This window comes from Neolamprologus brichardi, chromosome 3, assembly GCF_056152115.1.
Source record: "Neolamprologus brichardi isolate AB-2024 chromosome 3, ASM5615211v1, whole genome shotgun sequence".
Lineage (NCBI taxonomy): Eukaryota > Metazoa > Chordata > Actinopteri > Cichliformes > Cichlidae > Neolamprologus > Neolamprologus brichardi.
The window spans coordinates 30,063,937-30,086,067 of NC_142106.1; the positions used below are offsets into that span (position 1 = coordinate 30,063,937).

A 22,131-nucleotide genomic window follows, 5' to 3' on the forward strand; every position below is an offset into this window, starting at 1 on the left:
GAAAATCTTATAAATCCATATATTATTTGCAAACGAGCATACTTTAATGTTTAACTGTCTAAAGTAATATATTTCACTATTTCATTTAATTTTACTATGTTGTTCAAATATCTGTTATGATCTCTATGTCTTGGACACAGGTTCTAGATTTTCATAGGATTTTTTTGGTTAATCTAGTTTTGTATTTTTTATAATCTTTGTATTATGGTACTATGTTCTGTATGATAGATATATTGATAGTCTTTAGTTTATAATGATAGTTTTTTGTTTTTTTGTTTTTTGTTTTTTTTGGGGGGGGGGGGTTGCTTTCCTTATGAGTTTGTTATCAGTGCCTTTAGTTCCTTGACTTCTTTATTTAAATGATTGTTTATCCCCTTTAGTATTCCCATTCTGTCCCTCCAGTCTTGTCTCTTTGTTTGTTTATCTTCTGTCTCTATGCCAAGTTTGTATGTCTTTTTCTGGTCTCATCTTATCTTCCTGTCTTATTTTGATCTCTTGTGTCCATAGTGCTTCGTGTTTAGTTCTACTTCCCCATCTTGTCATCTGTGATTGGTTTTAGCTGTCCTCCCACCTGTCTGCCTTGTCCTTTGCCATGTTCTCTTTTATGTTTGTGTCTGTCCTTGTGTTTGTGTTTTGTTGCAAGAGGTGTAGTTTCAGATTATTTGGACCTGACCTGCTGTTTGTTGTATTTATTAAGGAGCTCAGCAGTAAAGCTGTTTTTGACTTTTACTTCTTGTCTCCTTAGATATGCATTAAGGGAGAATATTTAGAGAATATTTAAGTGGCAGAGTTTCACCAACTTGCAAAAAACTATATCTACAAAACGCAGAACCATTCCAGAATAATTTTTGTCAGCTTGAAATTGTGAAGACTGTGAATATATGATCATAAAAATACATAATGTCTAAACAATCACAGAGACTATAGAAACTGCATACAAGGACAAGACTGAAATCTGGCATGGAAATCACAGTATGATTGTATTAACAGGAAATTTCCCAGGTTAAAAGTAGAGACACTTCATATAAGATAGACTCAGTTTGCATTTCACTGTGGTGTTGTTTTTTGTCCTTTTCAAACACAAACTCAAAATGATACTTCACTGACTTAAATGCTGTCTTGCTGGCATAATAATAGCTGAGCTATCTGACACAACTTGCAATCCAGCTGCCAGCGAGAAGGGGAGGGACAGAAACATACAGATTTTCCAAAGACTGATTTTTGCTGTTGGTGATGTTTGAGTTTGTTTGTTGGCAACAATAGAAATGGGGAAATACATTTAAATGTAACCTGCTGTTTATGGTATATTATTTGTTGCTTATATACTGCCTATACAAGTTTCAATAGCTATTCAGCAGGGTGGCTTTGACATATAAAGGTTTGAAAAAACAACATGGGGAAAATATCGAAAAGACCAGATTTATTTGAGTTTTTTAAACAGACTCATACAGGCTGTGTTTCAGTGGGAAATTTCAGTTTTACAACATGTCACATTTTTTGTTGCTTTTTTTTCCCACCTTCCATGTCTCAGCACCACAATGACCACAATTATTTTTCATTGGTTTTCACAGTGGCATGCATTCTTAAATGTAACAGTGATAATTATCAAAGAGAAATTTCCACTGTGCTTTTTGTCTGAACTCCTTGTTTACTCTCTGCTGTGTGCTGATACCATGAAAAAAGACATCTCATAAACAGAAGGCTTTTCGTTGAAACCACATGCTTAGTTTCCCCATTTTGGGGAAATCATGAGGCTTTTCAGTTGATAAAAATAAGCCAGAGGCAAAATAGAAAGTAACCAATAAAGGTCTTTTACACCCAAAAGAGTAGCAAATAAAAACATTTATTTTATTCACAATATATAAAATGACTCTAAAAAGAGCTAAAAGATAAATCCTTCTCAAATAGAATAACAAAAGACAATAAAACTAAGACAGGACAAACTAAATAACTAAAGTAAAATGGACAGAGCAAACTTGAAGTCCAGCAGTATCCTGTTTTCATGGCAACAAAAGTCATGGCAAACAACTCTGACTTTAAGTTGCGCTATATAAGAAACTAAATATATGATCACATATTTCAAACTATTTTTTTTTGCAGCTGTTGGAACAGGATACATTCAAAGTTTTATACAAAACCTTTAACAATGAATATATATATATATATATATATATATATATATATATATATATATATATATATATATATATATATATATATATATTTTTTTTTTTTTTTTTTTTTTTTTTTTAAAAAGTGTATTTAAAAAATGTATAATCTTCATAAAAATGAGAGCATAGATTTAAATAAAAAATATCAGAAGAGCAAGAGTGGCTTCATAAAAAGCTTCTTCTTGGCTTTGCTGCTACAGCTCTCCTCACTGACCTGTAAGACAAGCACAGAAAGACAAAGTGATTTCCAACATGTAAAGATATTATGAGCTGAAGACATTTAATAATGTGAAGAATAAATCAGCCTGCATGGCAGCAGAATTACTGAGAGAGCTTCCTGATGTGACTTCAGAATAAACTGCTGCATCAGCTGCAGGACTTGATTTTCCTGTGAATGAAGAGAAGATCATTGAAAACAATAATATTATTAACCAGGAGGATACTTGATGTCTGCACTAAAGCAAAGATAGAGTTTGATAGATTTCATTAATCAGCTGCTTGTTGTGAATACCTAAATATAAATATTAAAATAAACAGATTTACATTTTAGGAGCAGATAAGCATGTTGAACAATACTCAGTGGAGATGATGGCAGACTTTGCTCACCTTTGTTTTTCTTGGCTTTTTCTTTTTTGGGCTGTTTGACCTCAGCATACATCAGACTGTCCTCTAAAAGAGACGTCAGAGCTCAGGACACATTTGTTCAGCACAGATATGATACAAAGATGTTGGATACATATGAAATTTAAAATTTTTGCAACTACAGTGAAAGAAACCTAAGTGAAATAATTTGTTGCCTGTGACACTTCAGCTTTGCATGTGTGTGTTTTGTGATTGAGGTCTGGGTCAGAATCTGTGGATGCTGTGATTCAGTAAAGCTGAAACACTGATTAGTAAGTGAATAACTAAACTCCATGTTAACCTATAATTACCTGCAATATAATGATGTGATGACACATTCAAGTACAAACACTGAATGAGACTGTTGTGACTGTACCTGCAGCTCCCGTCTTCACCTCAGAGTAAATAACATGCTCCTCTGGTTCATGATGCTTCCCTGTTAAGATGATCAGATTAATTCACAAAAGAAAATAATTATTACATTTTTTTTCCCCGACACAATGTGTGCTTTGCATACTCCTCTTTTCAAAATCTTTAAGCTTAATGAGAGAATATGTGACATCTTGGGTTTCATCTGGAACTGCAATAAAAAAAAGAAAAGACAAAGAAAAAGTTAAATGTTTATAAGCATATCACGAGATAATCTTCTTAAATCTCACATCTTTTTCATATCTAGCTGTTGCGTGCTTTTCAAACTGGAGTTCACCAATTTCACTGTATGCAACTTGCGTGATTACATAAAGATAACAGTAGTATTAGTATATGTGTGAATAATTAAAGTGTATGTAGTAAATAAACTCTCTAATACAGAGTGAAAAGAAGAGGCTCTTACACTTGGACTGTCTGCAGCGATACAACAAGAGCAGGAGAATAATAATGAGAGAGACTCCACAAACCAGTCCAACAATCAACCACACAGGAGATGAAGAGTTGTCAGCTCCTGACACAGTTACTATAACAAAAAACAGAAATTAATTAATAAATTATAATCTTATAAATAAATGCATTTATAAAATGGAGCCAAGTGACTTTGAGAATTAAATCAGACAATCTAATGTTCATTCTCAGTCATCAAACTGGTTTACAAAACTCCATCAGATGTTTTGATCCTGCTCACCTTTAACTGACATCCAGCTCTGTGCTGACTCTCTTCCTGAGTACTGACACTTGTAGAAACCTTCATCAGACTTTGACACTGCAGAGATCTTCAGCTCCCCTCGGGTATCATTTTGAATAAGTTTGTCATTGTGATAGAAAAACACATTGGAAAGTATTTTTTGTGTTCTCAAACTGCAGCTCAGACTAACAGAAGCTCCCTCAGTCACAGGATGAACAGGACTCACCAGGATAGGACCATTACCATCATCTGTGACACAATCACACACAATTGTTTCAGTCACATCAGCTGGTGCACACTTTTAGAAAAAGCTGACAAACAATAATAAGAACAGATTGTACAAATGCTTTTCATCATCAAGACCTGATCTTGTAAATTTAAAAACTGCTGTATGTGCAGTGTTGGGAAGGTTACTTTTAAAATGTATTCCATTACAGAATACAGAATACATGCCCCAAAATGTATTCTGTAACGTATTCCGTTACGTTACTCAATGAGAGTAACGTATTCTGAATACTTTGGATTACTTAATATATTATCATGCTGCAGTAGTACATGAATGTACTATTGCTGTGATTTATTACTGTTACTGAAGGTCCGCGGCTCCGAACCGTAGTAAAGGGACCTCTGACTAATACGGTGGGTTCTGTGTCGGCTCGTAGCCGAAAACTAGCTTTACTTTGTTGTCTGGGTCAACTTTGCTTGTGAGACAGAGAGAGGCGTTGAAAGGCTGCTCCAACGGAACTTATTGTTTTTGGAGGAAAACACGAACACGGTGTACAGTCGAGTCTTAATAGCTTACTTACAACTGGGCTCGTCAGGCTCTCTTCTTGGCTGCAGTGGTTATTATTATATTAACATGCTTCCAGCTCCCGTTTTTGCTGGATGACAGCTCGTACTTTTCCTTTTTCTCCCTCCCTCGCTCACAGACACATAACGGGTATGGCAGTCCATTCTCCCTGCAGCACGGACTACACTGCCTATGATGCTACATTCTTTAGAGCTATACCTGTAGCATTCTGCCTATTAGCTTAGCACAACAACAACAGGCGCTCTCTCGCCCAGGAAACACGCAGAGAGAGAGCGTCACCCTGTAACCATGGCAACCGTAACGCTGCCACCTGGAACAACAGAACGTAGCTGTCAGACAAAACTCAAACAGTCCTGACCCGCCACAATACCAAACAGGAAAGTACCGCCGTGTAATCCATTTATTTCAACAAAGTAACTGTATTCTAAATACCACCTTTTTAAACGGTAACTGTAACGGAATACAGTTACTCATATTTTGTATTTTAAATACGTAACGGCGGTACATGTATTCCGTTACTCCCCAACACTATGTATGTGTCATATTTTTCCCACATAAAATTACTTCACATACAGCAAAGCTGGGACAAATGTTCATGTGACGTCTAAATCATCCAAATCCAAGAAATAAATGTATAATAACATACTCTGTACAGTGATGTTGACTGCACTGCTGAACTCTCCTGATCCAGACTCACACCAGTACACTGCAGTATCTGACTTTGATGTGTTGATGTCACATGTGGATCCAGTCATTCTCCTACAGTCAGAGAGTCGGCCATCCTCAGAGAACTTCCTCACTCTCCACTCAGTGAAGTTTCCCTCACAGGTCAGTGAGACAGAGTCAGAGGTGAAGTGTTGCACTCTGTCAGGACTCACTGTGAGAGACGCTGCTGAATGAACATCTGGAAACAACATGCAGTCGAAACACAAAGCTCACAGATGTTAGGATTTTTTTAAATTTATTTTTAATGGCAACAATTATAATCTCCTTATCTGTGTTTTCCTCATATTAGTCAGAGCCGTTAACTAGTTAACATTCTTTTTTTTTTTTTTTAAATTTCGTACACAAAGCTTCCTACTTTTTTTGATAGTGACAGTGTAGAGAGACAGGAAAGCAGGGAGAGTGAAGGGGGAAGACAAGCAGCAAAGGGACACAGGTCAGACTGCTGCCTGAGCTAAACATTAAACAAGTTTTAAATAAAGACTTTAATCACAATCAGAAATGAAAAGATTCAATTCTCCTTTGGGTGACCTTTGGAGGTAAACAACAGAGAAACAAACTGACCTGCAGACCAGACAAACTTTGGTTGACTGTGATCAGTGTGATACTCTGGGTCTCCTCTTCCAGCTCTGCACACATATCCTGCTGTGTGTGTCTGTCCATGAATGATGTAGGAGTCCTGTGCAGTCCCACTGCCATCAGGTAGCAGCTCATAACTGGAGGATTTCTCTGATAGATCAGGAACAGCTTTATACCAGTAGAAGCTCCATCCTGCAGACGGATGTTCAACCTCACAGTTCAGAGTTACTGAGGCTCCAGGACTCAGCCATGATGGAGACACAGTGAGGACAGATCCTGTTGGAAAGTAATGAATAATATTTCGTCAGGCTCACTCTCCATTTTTTCTCAATGCTTTTCTCAGTGTTTTTTTCCCCCATATGTTTTCCTTTTTTATGTTCTGTTAATCTGTGATATTTATGTATATATTTATTTATAATATATTAAATATATAATTTATAATATATGTATATATTTATTTAGGTTTTATGTTTCATATTTGTATTCTTGTGAAAATTAATATATTTTACTTGACTAGAGAGCACTTTTAGTCAGTTCCCATGGACTCGACATTTCATGTTCAACAATTTCCAATAAGAGCATTATTACAATGCCAAAGAGGTTACCGTGAAATATAATTTTGTTTTTCCTTCATAGTAATCCTCAGTCATCAATCTATTTAACATTGTTGGTGAATACAAACTCACCAGTTTTCCCAATCCTGACTGACTGGCTGTCCTCTGTGTAGTAAACTGGGTTTCCTCTTCCTCCTCTGCACCTGTAGAGTCCTTCCTGTGAGACACTGATTTGTCCATTTGAGTGGAAAACTGCATCTTTTGTGGTCAGAGGTTCAGAGGATTTCTCCTCTCTGTACCAGTAGTATTTCCATCCAGATGATGATGATGGATTCACAGAGCAGTTCAGTGTCACACTGCCCCCTACTGGTATGATTAAACTTTGTGCTGTCAGTTTGGCTCTGGGTTTACTTGCTGTTGAGGTGACAGGAAAAAGTACATCAGTACATCACAAAATACAAATGTTGCACAAACAAATTGTTTTTAGATATTTTGTGTCCTGTGTTGGATTTTTCCTGCCTTGTGAATAGCATCTGATGCAGACCCATGTATTTATTTATATATTTGTATAATAATAATAATAATAATAATAAGAAGAAGAAGAAGAAGAAGAAGAATAAGAAAGTTACTATTAATAGTCAGAGTTCACAGATAGTAACTTTCACATTTAGCTCAAAAGTGCAGCTTTCCAAGTCTTAATGCAAATTTGCATCAGACAAATGTGTTAAAAGAAGGCCCTTTCTAGTCTGAATCTGTCATTCTTATCCATTTTAGATCATACTGCTGTACAAATGCATTGTGATGCAGACCCAGTTTTCTGTTCCATTACAGAGCCTATAACACCTTCAGACAGACCTGGATCAGTGTCACAGTTATCTGGGTTGAGACACTGATATAGATGGTTTTCAGTGAAAACATGTTCAGATTCTGAATAAATGTAAAAGCACTTAATAAGTACACAGAATGGCAAACTAATATTGAATTCTGATTTTCACGCTTTTAAAAACACAAACTACTGCAGATTAACTGGCTCCACTCTGAGGTTTAATTTTGTGAATGAGGAAATGAAACCCAGTGTTAGTCAGGTGGTTCAACTGGAGCAGAAGAGGATGAGTCAGAGAGAAACTCTGAGTTTGTTAAAGAAAACCTGTCAGAAGCGGACTAACGTCACATAGCCTGTTACCATGGTAACTTGGTAACCTAACTCAGAGTTAGGGTAAGTTAACTCTCTTTCTGGAACAGAAACCCAGGGTCTCTCTTATCAGACAAACTCACAGTTTACAGAGAATGTTGTTAGCACAGATCACATAATGATCCATTTCAGTTTAACAGAAAACTAAAAATTCAACTCAGACCACTCTAGAAACAGAACAAACAGATTCAGGTCTTTCAGTTTGTTACTTTTGGAAATTACCGGTTTCAGTAATGGTGACTTCATTGCTCTCTTCTGTGAAGGAAACTGGATCTCCTCTCCCTCCTCTGCAGCGGTACAGACCTCCTTGTGAGACACTAATAACTCTGTTTGTTTCACCTTCTCTTATGAGCTCGATTTCAGAGGAGACTGAATCACTTCTGAACCAATAAACATTCCAGCCAGCAGAGCCCTCCACAGAGCAGTTCAGTGTCACACTGCCCCCTGCTGGTATGATTGAACTTTGTGCTGTCAGTGTGGCTCTGGGTTTACTTGCTGTTGAGGTTACAGGAAAAGAGAAATATCAGATTTTCACTTGCTTCAGGAAGAACTTTGTTATAGAAATAATAATAATAACTTATTTTTAAAAGTGCCTTTCAAACACCCAACGACACTTAACAATAGAATAAAACACATAACAGAACAATGACAAAACGAAGAACAACTTAGAGAGAGAGAGAGAGAGATTCCCACAGCCTGGGAGCAGATCAACTGAAAGCTCTGGTTTCCATGGTGCTGAGATGGAAAGAAGGCACAACAAGTTGGATGTGAGCAGGCAGAAGAGGTCGTGCTTATCAGGTTAGAAAGTTAGGGAGGAGCAAGGATATGACGGGCCTTGAAGGTGAGCAGAAGAATTTTGTTTACTATTCGGAATTTCACAGGGAGCCAGTGAAGTTTGTGAGGAACAGGAGTGATGGTAGGAGGAGGTTCTGGTAATAATAATAATAATAATAATAATAATAATAATAATAATAATAATAATAATAATAATAATGCGGGCAGTGGAGTTTTGAACCAGTTGAAGCATATGGAGGGATTTTTGGGAGAGACATGCAAGAGAGAATTACAATAGTCAATGTGGGAGGTAATGAGACTGTGGACAAGACTGGGTGGAAAGAGAAGGACATAATCGGTTAATGTTGCATAGATGGAAGTAGGCAGAAGGAGTGAGATTATTGATGTGAGATTTATAGGATAATAAACTGTCTAGGATGACACCAAGGCTCTTAATCTGAGGTGAAGGGAAAATGTGGAGTCATCAATAGTGAGTGAGAATAAGTGCATCAGAGATGCCAAGAGAGGAAAGTCTGTTTAGAAGGATGGCGTGAGAGATAGTGTCGAAGGCTGAGCTCACATCCAAAAGGACAAGAATGTTGAGAAGACCGGAGTCAGCTCTGAGTATTCTGAGAAAAGATCACACTTTACACATTCACTCAGTCATTTAGCTTCTAGCACCAAATAGAAAATATTTACTTGCATGTGACACATTAGACTGTCTTCATGCAAAAACTACAGATTCCCTCTGATTTATTCTTCATCTATTCAAAGACAAATGTTACACAAACAAATTACTTTTAGATGTTTTGTGTCCTCTCTACATTTTCCTTTAATAACACTGAAAGGTAACATGACACTGAATGGTGTCTGTTATTCCTGTGGGGGCTGTATCATATTTACACAGAGCCTACTCTCCCTTTGCCTTTGTCATATGGAAATGACAGTAACATCACATAAAATACAAAAACAGTATTTCACACACTGTTTGAAAACAGGGAGACTCAGAACACTGTAGGTACTATTTCTGTTATTGGTAGAGCATGTGACCATCAGTGTTACTGCTCTATCCAACAGGTGTACTACAAGCAGACATTGGTGGATTAGAAAGCAATGTTGATCTTAAAGTCAGTTTTCTGTGTCATCAAATTAGTTAGACTTTCTTTTATTCTAGGGTCTTTACCTTACTGACTGTTAACTGAACTGAATTGAATTAAGTGGTCTATGAATAGACGAAGAATAAATTAGAGGGAATCTGTAGTGTAGTTTTGTATGTAGACACTCAGTCTAATGTGCTAGAAGCACCAAACAAATCACTGAGTGAATGTGTAAAGTGTGATAATTTCTATAACAAAATTCTCCTTACAGCAAATGTTCACATAAAAATATTCAGTTACAAATCCAAATAGAAGCATACAAACGTTGTTGCTTGTATTTATTTATCTGTGTGTTATGTGTTTTATTTATTTCCCCACAACTAAAGAAAATACCGAAACAACACTGCACAGAAAAGTTAAATATGTAATATTTATGAGCCTGTTCAAAAGGGAATTTAATTGGTTCTGGACGTTTAAAGTGTTCCAACATTTTAACATAATGAAAATTTGTATTTAATGTTATTTGTTATCTGTCTGTCTCATGTATAGTCTTTTTTCCTGACAATTTTGGTAACTGCATCAGATTTTAGTATTTTAAAATGTTATATAAACTGTATGAAAATGTGTTAAGAAATCATTTAGAGTGGTACAGGAGGTGTGACTCTGGAAAGCAATATCATGCATATTCTATAAATACAAAGCAAAGAAAAAGAAATTTCTCACCATCAGCATTTACGTAGAAGAGTGTACTGAGCACTAAAATAAAGATTGAAACATCATCAGAATCAAACTGTCATAAAATCAAACGAGACGAGCAATGAAAGCAATAAAAGCAACCATGTATCCAACATAATGCTCCAGACTAAACTGAGCAAAGGCACCAGCAACATTTTGCTTTAAGAATCATAAAATTAGACCGTTTTAACCAGTTATAGACTATAATGCTCACAGATTAGAAGCTTTTTTTTTATTAATTAGTGCCATTCAAACGAAGCTAGAAATGTACTTACACAATAATAAGCCCATTATGCAGTGCAAAGTGTATCCCATCTTCACATCCAGCCACTCGGATCCTCGCCAATCTCAATCTGACTGTTTACTTAATATAAATTATATTTATTATAAATAAAAAATGCAGAATGATGAGAAGCAGCATTTAATACAGACAAGAGCAGAGCTCTCAGCTTCTTCTTCTGACTGCTGCCTCTCTGTGCTTCCTTTTCTTATACAAACCTCACACAGCTTCTGTAGCTTTGACCACAGCAGCTGTGTGACGTGTTTGCATTTCCTGTCTATTGTAAGCATAAACATTTGTTTCTTGTTTTGTTATATTTCTCTATTTTTGTGTTGCCAGCTGACATATTTCTCCAGGTCATAATTTTTCTCAGTATTCTTCTTTAGAAACTCTTATGTGTTTTTTGAAGTGTCCTCTGTATCATGCTGCAGGCCTTGGACACTGGGAGTCATCAGTTAGTATTTTGGTAGATCCACAGACAGTTATGCTGCCATCTATAAATGTCATCTCGCTGATAGCTCCTTGTCATCACACTCCTATACCTCCAGTGCTCTTCACTTACAATAATTCCTGTTCTGGACGCCATCTGTACAAATGTATCTGGGTCTGATCTGATCTCCGAATATCCAACAAGCATCTTTCTTTTTATTGTAGTGTTACCATGCTTTTCTTTGTTGTTGTTTTGGGGTTTTTTTTCTTGGGGTGGTGGTGGGGGGGGGGGGGGGGGGGGGGGGGTTACTGACCTGATACTTTTTTCCCTAACACTGATAGATTAGTCTGAAGTTTTCTCTCTCTGTTTCAGAGCTGGATTGAGCTCATATTTACATTGTCCTTGGGTTCATTTTATGAGTATGGCTTATTAATGATATACCACCTGGTTTGCTGTTAGTCGTTCACAAAATGCTTCTTCTTTTTTCCATCTTTCTGAAATGTGTCAATCAAATATTTCAGTCATTTGTAATAACAATAACAATAGCACCTTTGCTAGACTGAGTTTCTACTTTGGAGCCTGTATTTTCAGTGAAGTATGTAAATATGTATGCTTATATTGTGTTTCACTGTGAGCTCAGGTATTATCATGCAGTATTACAGTGAGCAAAGCTCCCTTAACCTCAGCATAGATCTGTAAATCTTATCATGTTGTGGTTGAGTTCCTGTTTTAAATTTGTTTGTCACCCCAAATGCAGGAAATAACAATTTGAACTGAAACAGCAGAGTTGCATATTTCACAAACTAAAGGCAACATTTAAATTCATAGTTCAATTTCTAATTTCTAGTTTAACTTATTGAAGGAATATATGCCATGAAGACATAAAACCTGAAGACAACCTGAAAATGACATGAAAAAAGTCCAAAAAATGTTACAATTGTAGGCAGATGTTTACACACTTTTATATACATCGGCATGACTGTGATGGTAATTTTGTCCTTTTAATGGTTTATGTGAACTGTTCTTATTCCAGGGTGAAATTGTACAGCATACATCTTTCATGACTAAAAAACAGGAACTTGGAGCACATGTTTGACTTCTTGATTAGAGACAATCCAAGATTTAAATATTCGCATCACAGTGGTAAACATGGCTCTGTCCCAGCTTTGTGAGAAATTCGAAACAAGTCAATATTTTTTTTCTTAAAAATGGTACATTTAATATGCTTTCTACATTTTATTTTGAACATATGGATTTATGAGATTTGCAAATTACAGCATTATGTTTTTTTTTTTCATTTCTATTTTAAACAGTGTGCTGACATTTTAAGAACTGTGTTTGTATTTTGAAGCTAAGAGTTGTACACTAACAGGAATGTGACACAACATGAATGTGAAAGCAGTTTTATGTTTACATAAAAGCAGTTCAATCAATCATCAATATTGTGAAAATAATTTTGACCATAATCATGCAACCCTAATAAATGAGAAGACAATTCATATAACATGTTTTTAATAAAACTACTTGCATGCGGGAATGGTTGGTTAGAGTTGTTTCATGTGTGCAGCAGTCGAGCTCTCTCTGATAACAGTTATCACTCTGAAGCAAGTTATCTGATTTTTTTTTTTGCCTAGTGAAGAGATGGTACAGATAAGCTTGTAGGTATGTGGTAACTTACAGTTATACCACACAAAAATATTAGCACATTAGTTTATTTGGGTGATACTGAGTGTAATTCTTACCATCTTATCATGGTTTCAAAACTTGTGAATCTGAAAGGACAATAATGTACAACAAGGGTCTATTTTCATCTTCATAAATTATTCAGCGATGCTTCTTGTTTTGATTTCATTAGTTCAGTTAATAATTTTTTAATAATAATGTAAACAATGAGAACAAAGCATAAAGAATTTTTTTTTTTTACTATTGCTAGAATACTATACCTATACCTTTATTTTTTTTTAATAAAACAAATCCTGATTGAGTTTAGATATTAGTTTTGATTAAATTATTTATGTTATTTACAGTTTTATTTCCTAATCATACTACTCAATCTCTTTTTTGAGATCTTTGTCCAAACTCAAATAAAAAACTAGTCTTTGTGGTTTCAGAGCTGCAGCATCATTGTCCTGTTTAAAAGTAGTTTAAAAGTAGAGACACTTCATGTCAGCCAGGCTCAGTTTACATTTCACAGTCAGTTGTTCTTGTCCTTTTTAAATATAAATTCAGAAAAATCATTAATATTATTCAAGTACAGGCAAATCATATACAAATGTGCACAAAGAGCAAAGTCAAATTTCCACTCTGCTCTTGGCTTGCGTTCCTTGTTAACTCTCTGCTGTGTGCTGATAACATAAAGCATGACATCTGCTAAACGGAAGACTTTTGACTTGAACCACAAGCTGCATTTCCTCTTTCTGTGGTGGCCCGCCCAGAAATCTTGCCCATTGGCAAATTGACATGGTCATGTCAATTTGCATATTAACGATCAAGGAACTGACCTTATAGCCCATTGTTCATTCAGTGGGCTGGTTTCAGGCATTATGCATATGTACTGTTTATAATGTTAGGGAAACCTGGTGTCAGCTGAGACTGAAGACGCCACTTGGATGAATGACCAAATGTTTCTCCCACTGAAAACACTACATCCAGATGAAAATAACATTCCTCTCCCCTGGCTACCACCTGGAGCTTAGATAAGACTGCTAACTAGTATGATGTGTAAGCATGTTGCAAAACCCTCAGCACACTACATGTCAATCTCAAAAATTCAATTCAGTCATAGAGCTGAATGAAGCTTCCGACTCTTAAATGAGTACATAGCAATGAGTGTATAAAAATCATAAAAATTTACATTTATTTAATCATTTTAATCCTAACAAATCCCTCCTTTCAAACGTATTCTATGTGTGAATCAAAAGAACAGGCGTTTCGTTCAGCTTGCTATCCCACAGCTTCCCATCCAGTGTGATACTCAGCCTTTCGGCCTTTCTTTGTTACCTCAAGTGGAGTCCTGTGCTCAAGTCGGTGCTAAATCAGCTGTCTGCCTCCTTTGGTCAGTTACTGGGTCATACAGACTGTCACCCTGTCCCCTCAGGAGAACACACCAACCAAACAAAGGCACACAGCATTAGGGGCTCCAACTTATCTCTTGGCCCAGTCTTGAATCCTCCTCACCTGATTCATCACTGACCCCAACCAGCAAAGGCATCTGACAGGATGGTGTCGCATGTTCTTCCATTAGTGCATTAAACATGTATCATATGATAAAAACACTCCATCAGTTTGACTAAGAGAACTTCGACCGCTCACCCCTCACATTTATATTTGGTTTATATCCAATTTTGCAGATTTCAGTATAAATAACTGGCTCTGCTTCCCTGTATTTTGAAGGCCTTCTGTAAGCGTGACTCAGAATCAGTTGTCTCCAGTCTGGCGCTTGATAGCAACACTGCCAGCGAGCATTTCCAACCCTCCTTTCTTCTTTGCTCTGAAACCTCGGGCAAGTTATTAAGAAACTCTTCACTTGACACGGAATCTTCTCTATACTCGCTAAAATATAGCTTTGAAAAATAATCTCCAGCTCTTTTCCATCCTCAGATTGAATACAGTGAATAAGGTGATTTTGTCCATTTTTCGTCTCCGTACTGAAGAAGAACTTAGCGGGAGCATCTATTTCAGCAATAGTTTAAAAACAGACATCAAGACAGGAATTGGCTTACCATCCCGATTATCTCCGTTATTTTCGTAGGTAGCCAATAGCTCCGTGATTATCAGCAGTTACCACGGCTAACTAGCCGCATCAGAGCCAGTTCTCTCAAAAATTTCCATTTTAAATCCAGCTACAGACAAGAGACTGGGCAGACGTCACATGCAGTAAATTTGGGCCCATGTGCGGTTTGGCCTTGCAACTTCTGATTGGTTGCAGTGACCCGAATGGGCATCATTACTGTGATTCTATTTGCTCAAACAATTAAAAAGAGGTGTCAATCATTCACATTGGACAAAAGAAACCAAAGTTACAGCCCCTCAGAGGCCAATTGGGCGCTCCATGCGCACGGCACAAAAGCCCATTGCTATGTGAATGTGTGGTTCATTCTTCAAAAATATTCAAAAACATGCATTTTTAGGCCTGTCAATAAAATTAAATCATTTCTGCTCTTTAATATCTAAAAAATTCAACATGGTGTCCAATGTGTGCCAAAATTGGACATCTTTGTACGACTGGATATTTATGTATTGACAGTGCTGTAATTTTTCACTGTTTCAGTTTAGAAACCTAAATCTTTGCACAGATGATGGTTACATGTTGGTTACCGAATTTCTGGAATAAAATCTCAACTAAAGCATGATTCAAAAGAGTTATATGCTAAAAAAAAAAGAAAGAAAGAAATTAGGAGAGGAAAAAATCTACTTACTTTTTCTGTCTTCCAGTCTCAGTAACTTTGACACAGTAATATCTGCTGCAATATTTACACCTCTGATTAAATTCCACAAGTGTTAGCTTTATTTTGATACCAAGATTGTATACACAGGGTTTGTAATTGCAGAGAAATAGTCAATTAATTCTGGGCGTTTCCTTTTCGAGCAGGAAGCTCCGAAACCCCTTTGGGGCTTAACAGGCCAGACAAATCACAAAGGACCTTAAGAGATAGTGAGTGAAAGTGGACAGTATATCCTTAGTTTCTTAACATAAAATTCATTGTTGCAGGCAGGGACAGCGACAGTGACACCCTTAAACAGATTTTTAGTTTTAGTTTGCTCATATTACACCGAGTTATTGGTTCTCTTATTAGTTAACTAACATAAACTAATGTATTGGCAGCAAGCACCCAGTGATGTCACGTGCTGTACTGACACAAGATGGCGGAACTGAAATAAGGATACTAAATAAACATTCTGAAGCCCAAAGCTACATAAATGCTAGTCAGTCCCCATGTGAATCTATCTAGTCCTCAGACACATTCTGCAGACATAATACAGTTTCACAAAATACATATTTTGCATCTTTATACAAATGGGATAATATATGTTTGTTTGTTTTTTCACTGATTCCAGAATTTCTAACTCTAACTTATGAAGGATTATAAGTGTTTTGTTGGCCTGAGTTTCTACTTTAGACTCTGTACTTTAAGTAAATTGTTTTTGTTTAATTAATTAAATTAATACATATATATACACACACACACACACACATATATATATATATATATACACACACACACACATATATATATATATATACACACACATATATATATATATACACATATATATATATACTAGGGGTGCAACGATACACAAAATTCACGGTTTGGTTCGGTTCGATACGTTGGTGTCACGGTTCGATATTTTTTCGATACAAAAAAAATGTTCATGCCTTTTTAATTTGTCATTTATTAAATTTTCACGGCACATTCTGCACCACATCTCTGTGCATTCATCATTTGTTTGAAGCCAGCTCACCTCCTGCAACCACTTTTCCGAGAATACGCGCTTCTTTTGTGGTTCGGACTCCTTCTGACATTTCTTTGGAGGTGGACGAACACCAAAGTAATTGCTTAAAGGAGCTTCTTCGACATCTTTAAGAGTTCTAAACAAATGTCTGTCCTCCTCCTGAAAATCTTATGTACGCAAACACGCGTTGCAACTTCTTATCTTGTGCGCGTTTTTTATTTTGACAGCGAATGCGCACCTGCGGACCACTTATGTGCAGCCCTGGTTATTTAGCTCGTCATATTGCAGCCACAGAAATTCTTTTGTCCATGAAACCATAAAGCTGCACTTTCTTTTTGCCTCATAGTCTGATTTGTCATAACTTTTCCATTTTGTGGTAAGCTTTTCTTTGGCTGTCACTTCTTCACCCTGACCTGTCTTATTTGGCTCAGCAGAACTAAAATATCCTGCTGCTTTTACACACGCACTCACATAATGCTCAGCGATTCTCTGCGCGATCAACCTCTCACATGTTTAAGCTGCAGGAGATTTCACTTGTCATGTTTGCATAGTAAGCTAACGATTGATAAGATGATGTCAGAGGAATTGGTGCGCAAATTATCATCACTCACCAATCAGTGCTGTCGCTCTCTATACACAGTTCGCGCGATTGCAAAGTGAAAGCAAAAAACAAGTGCAAATTCAAACGCGATTTCAATATGTCACATATTGACAGTAGCTCACCGATGCCAATGACATAATTACCCAGCTACATTTCCGAAAGAATGCAAAAGCACTGACATATATTTTTCCTTCCTACGATAGGCCGACGGGCAGGGCAGAGATAGATTTTGGTAGCCCGACTGGAAAAATTGCTAGCCCAACGTCCCGGGGCTAGCGATTTTGCGAACCCTGTATCTGATTGAGGAATCACTCATCTTTGGAAAAGAGAGTTTATTACAGAGAAATGGCTCTTTCCAAAATAAAAGCAATACTATACGCTTCTTCTGGGCTATATTCTCAGCAGCATATTAAACATATCAGGTCCCCATAAGGAGAATCATGTGCTAACGGCTGTCTAAATGACTCGGGTAAAGTTTGTAGCATGCGTGCTTGTTGTTTTTGTCTGCTTCCACTTGTCTTTGCACTAGGATGATGTCAGAGTAAATGTGCAGTCATATTCGTTGTGTTCCCACTAGTGCTGTCAGCGTTAATCTGAAATGACGTTAACGCCACAACACGGCAAATCTCCGTTAATGAGCTACCGCGGATCGCCCCGTGCGTGGGGTGGACGGCCAACACGTTAACGAGCTAACTGTGCTAACACACTATTTCCCACCCATGTAATTGAGCATTGCTGGCACATCCAACATACTGTTTTACTTTAGTCCATGACGCGCTTACCTTCAGGGTCATACGTCACATGAAAACCAAAATAGTTCCAAACGCCAGATCTGAATGAGGGTGGGGGAGGTTCAATTTGCCATGTTGCAAGGAGAGCTTAACTTCTGTCTCGCTAGCTTGCCCTGCGCTCAGTGAATCTGCGTTCGACTACTCCGCCTAGGCTGCACTGTCGAGCGCAGATCCACTGAGCGCTCAACACAGACAGCACCGTCAGAAGGAAAGTTGATAAAATAAATTTAAAATGTTGTATTGTTCGATACATATGCGTACCGAACCGAAAGCACTATATCGAACGGTTCAATATCGATACGAGTATCGTTGCACCCCTAATATATATATATATATATATATATATATATATATATACATACCAGCTATTTTTCGTAAATTCCTTGGGTAAAATCTTGGTGTCACCTTTTACTACTGTTGCAGTAATGGGATAAAATTCTAATGAAAGCAAAGCAATAAATCAGATACTGCTTCATTGTATAAAACATTATTTAAGAGTGAACTGGACCAAAGCTGGCCTATAAGTGGCCGGCAGAGGGACAGTCTGTGCGTCTGCTTTCCCTATAATCAGGGGAAGCCCAGACAGCAGGACAATGACTTTCTATCTGTTTTCACACAGTGTCATGAATACTTAAATGTGCCGGTGAAAATTATTACTATTATTTCAATATAGGCAGATCATATGAACACAAACAGAACAAAGTCAAATTCTTCTCACTGTACTCTTGTCGTCATTCCTTGTTAACTCTCTGCTGTGAGCTGATAACAGAAAACAAGACATCTGCTACACAGAAGTCTTCAGGCTGAAACCACAGGCTGCATTTCCTCTTTACTAGGTGGCCCAAACAGACATCATGAGGCCTTACGGTGATAAAAATAAGCCCGTGGGAGAATAGTCAGTAACCACCAACAGTATTTTACACAGATGTAGGCTGCTTAAAAGAACAAATACTTAATTCTGTAATGCCATCATTGCAGTTTGATGTTGTGTTATTCTTGCTTAAAGTTGCTTCATGGTGAAAATGTATCACTGTATTTCTTTGCAGATTTGAATAGAATATAATTGTCAAGAATGTTTTGCATCTATCAACAATGCAATATAGGTTCCTCTACCATCTGGCAAATTTTCCTTTTCACTCTTGCTGCAATCCTAGCCTAGCTTCAACAACTCTTTTCCATTTCTTTATGGTGGCTCATCAACCGTATCTTTGCGGAGGTATTAGAGCTCTGCACATCACCCTTTTCTTCTCCATTCTTCATGCATCCCCTCACGCTCTAAGATTGTCTAAACTATCATTTTCCCTGATTTGGTGGATCTAAATTCTTTATAAATATGGGTCAAATTTGACCTGGAACAACCTATCTAAATTTTAACAGGTCAAAAATTGGTCAAATTTGAACTTAACAATATTTTAAAAGCTACAAAGCACAGAGAGTTTATGTTAAAAAAAAAAAAACAAAAAAAAAAAAACACATACACATATGATCTTACTGTTACTTAATTTAAACAGCTCTCTAAACTATACATTTTTTCTTCTTTTGCTTTGTCCTGATGTCAGCTCATGCAGCAGTTTACTTGATATGGTTATGGTCATCAAATAGCCATCTGTGTCCCCAACCCCAACCTTTGTGGTGGTTTTTTAAGGTTTGCTGTGACACTAAACACAGGAAATGACCCTTTAGATGGTTGATCTTAAGCAAAGCAAAATCCTTTAAATGAAAAAATAAACTCTAAAAACCTGTGTTTATTTATTTATTTATTTTCACCAGTAACTCTAAGTGAGCTCAGTTTGACAAGAGGATTTTGCACACACATGAGATTCGAGTTGTGCCTATGCTTCCTCCCCCATGCAATAACAGACCAGCAGATGTCTGTGCCTGGAGATTAAATTTTTGTTGCATATAATTAACATAAAAGTAAATAATAATAATAATTATATATATACACACACATATAAACATACATATATTTTGTATTGTATGTTTTGGAGTTATAGCTCTTGTTGCTCCTATTGCTGCTGAGACTACTTTTGACTTTATATTATAAATTATACATCTACTCCAGTTGCTCCTTCACGCCCTGGTATTTCTCTGTTTTCTCGTGCTCCTTCTTCCTACTGTTGCTGTCTGCAGGGTAGCCACATCTACCACAACTGCAGTCTACTGTTCCTTGTCTACCACCATAAAATTCCCCCATAAAGTGCACTGATGATTCAGTTCACTTATTAGCCTATTAGCTGTGACAAATTATAAACACACTCATATAATATCAAATTAATTGCATGTTTACTCCTACAGAACTGTTCATATTTGGTCATTATCCATGAATAGGGCTGGACCAGGTGACCCTGAATCCTCCCTTAGTTATGCTGCAATAGATGTAGGCTGCCGGGGGATTCCCATGATGCATTGAGTTTTTCCTTTCCAGTCACCTTTCTCGCTCTCTATGTATTAACAGACCTCTCTGTGTTGAATCATATCTGTTATTAATCTCTGTCTCTCTTCCACAGCATGTCTTTTATCCTGTTTTCCTTCTCTCACCCCAACCGGTCGCAGCAGATGGCCGCCCCTCCCTGAGCCTGGTTCTGCCGGAGGTTTCTTTCTGTTAAAAGGGAGTTTTTCCTTCCCACTGTCGCTAAAGTGCTTGCTCATAGGGGGTCATATGATTGTTGGGTTTTTCTCTGTATCTATGAAGCGCCTTGAGGCGACTTTTGTTGTGATTTGGCGCTATATAAATAAAATTGAATTGAATTGAATTGAATATGTGACTAGCACTGTAAAAGAGGTTGTAGGATATAATATAATATAATATAATCTTAGTCTATCATGATAAGTAAATGGAAGTCTCTGCACATTGCTTTTTCCCCCTAATGCCTACAGGAAACACTAGCAGTATATTGCTGCTTGCAATAAGTTTTGAAAAGTTCTATCACATATTAAATTCAGTTTACAAGGTCTGGTGTCTACTGGTGTTTTCCATCTTAACAAAAAAAAATAAAATCTAGTATAGCCTGAAAACAAATTAGCTGAGCTGTCAAGAACATGTCAAACCAAAATGCAACTAATATCTCAATTATACAGTCTCTCTGTGGCAGTACACCTTCACTTTATTTCCATGGCTTCAGATCACACCAAAACTGTTACTGGGAAACTTTTTTTCACACTAAATTCTATTAAACATTTGAATGCATGACCTCTGCCCCTTTTACCTGCTCTGTGCATCTTGACAAAGCTTCCATAAATGAGAGACGCAGATGCATCTGATGTATTTCAAGAGTTCCCTAAAACAGCGGTCCTCAACCCCTAGGCCACCGACCGGTACCGGTCGGTGAGTTGTTTGGTACCGGGCCTTGAGAGTTGAGGCTCAGATGTGAAATGTATGGTTTTCGGTGTTTTTATCATTAACTCGGCTTCCCTGGGTCTTTTCCCATGTTATAGTTGTGTGTCTTATTTTGAAAGAAATGTTTACGTGTTACCATAGCGACCAGAGAGCATTAAGGGGCAGAGAGAAGGATGCTATTCTCAATGTAGTTGGCACATTTCAGGAGGATGCTGCTAATAAAGTTACACAATTACACAGTGAATTCACGTTTATTATTATATTTACAAAATGCCACAGTTTTTGTCTTGGTCGCATCATTTTATTTTGTTGTATTTATCGGCGACACCTTAATCGCATGTCCGTGAAAATATTGTCTGACGTTGCCCTAAAACCATGTTGACCAATCAGAAGCTTGAAAGGAGATCATGTCTTATGGAAATCTGAAACAAACTTATGTACACATAACCAGGTTGTCTTTGTTAGATTTATTAAAGTAACCAGTAAGTAACAAGTAATCAAAGAAGTAAAACAGACCATCAGATAAAGGCAAAAAGGAGACCTTGTGCTACTCTAAGTGGTCTGATGTGAAATCAGCATCATACTTAAAATTTACAGCATCTAATGAAGTAAACATCACAACACACATTTCTATACATGCATATATATATATATATATATATATATATATATATATATATATATATATATATATATATATATATATATGTTGCCACACTATTTAATATACAAACTACATTCAACAAAAATAAAAATAATATGGACAAATACAAAGGTAGACTCTATTAGTTCAATAAGAAGTATAACTTGGAGGAATTGAACGTGATTTATTAAGATAGAGAAATGAATTAATGCCTT

The 22,131-nt window shown here is 36.8% G+C and overlaps 1 protein-coding gene across 1 annotated transcript; it reads right to left on the reverse strand.

Moving 5' to 3' along the window:
- Nucleotides 1-2,434: 2,434 nt before the first annotated feature.
- On the reverse strand, nt 2,435-10,689 carry LOC102798897 (obscurin-like). Its single transcript, XM_087836173.1, has 12 exons — nt 10,650-10,689; nt 10,363-10,395; nt 7,991-8,263; nt 6,709-6,990; nt 6,008-6,298; nt 5,367-5,624; nt 3,910-4,158; nt 3,625-3,744; nt 3,310-3,372; nt 3,169-3,228; nt 2,778-2,840; nt 2,435-2,559 (listed from the first exon to the last, which is right to left on the reverse strand). Exons 1-12 carry the CDS (start codon nt 10,687-10,689, stop codon nt 2,435-2,437), a joined length of 1,857 nt encoding a protein of 618 aa, XP_087692299.1.
- Between the last annotated feature and the right edge of the window lie 11,442 nt (nt 10,690-22,131).

What these genes read in the sequence shown, in the direction of transcription:
- LOC102798897 (XM_087836173.1), bottom strand. Translation starts at nt 10,689, where the DNA reads ATGGGATACACTTTGCACTGCATAATGGGCTTATTATTGT. An exon ending in GAGCTGGATGTCAGTTAAAG is followed by an intron (nt 3,745 to 3,909) that starts GTGAGCAGGATC and finishes TTTTTGTTATAG; the next exon opens with TAACTGTGTCAGGAGCTGAC. An exon ending in TCGCTGCAGACAGTCCAAGT is followed by an intron (nt 3,373 to 3,624) that starts GTAAGAGCCTCT and finishes TTTTTATTGCAG; the next exon opens with TTCCAGATGAAACCCAAGAT.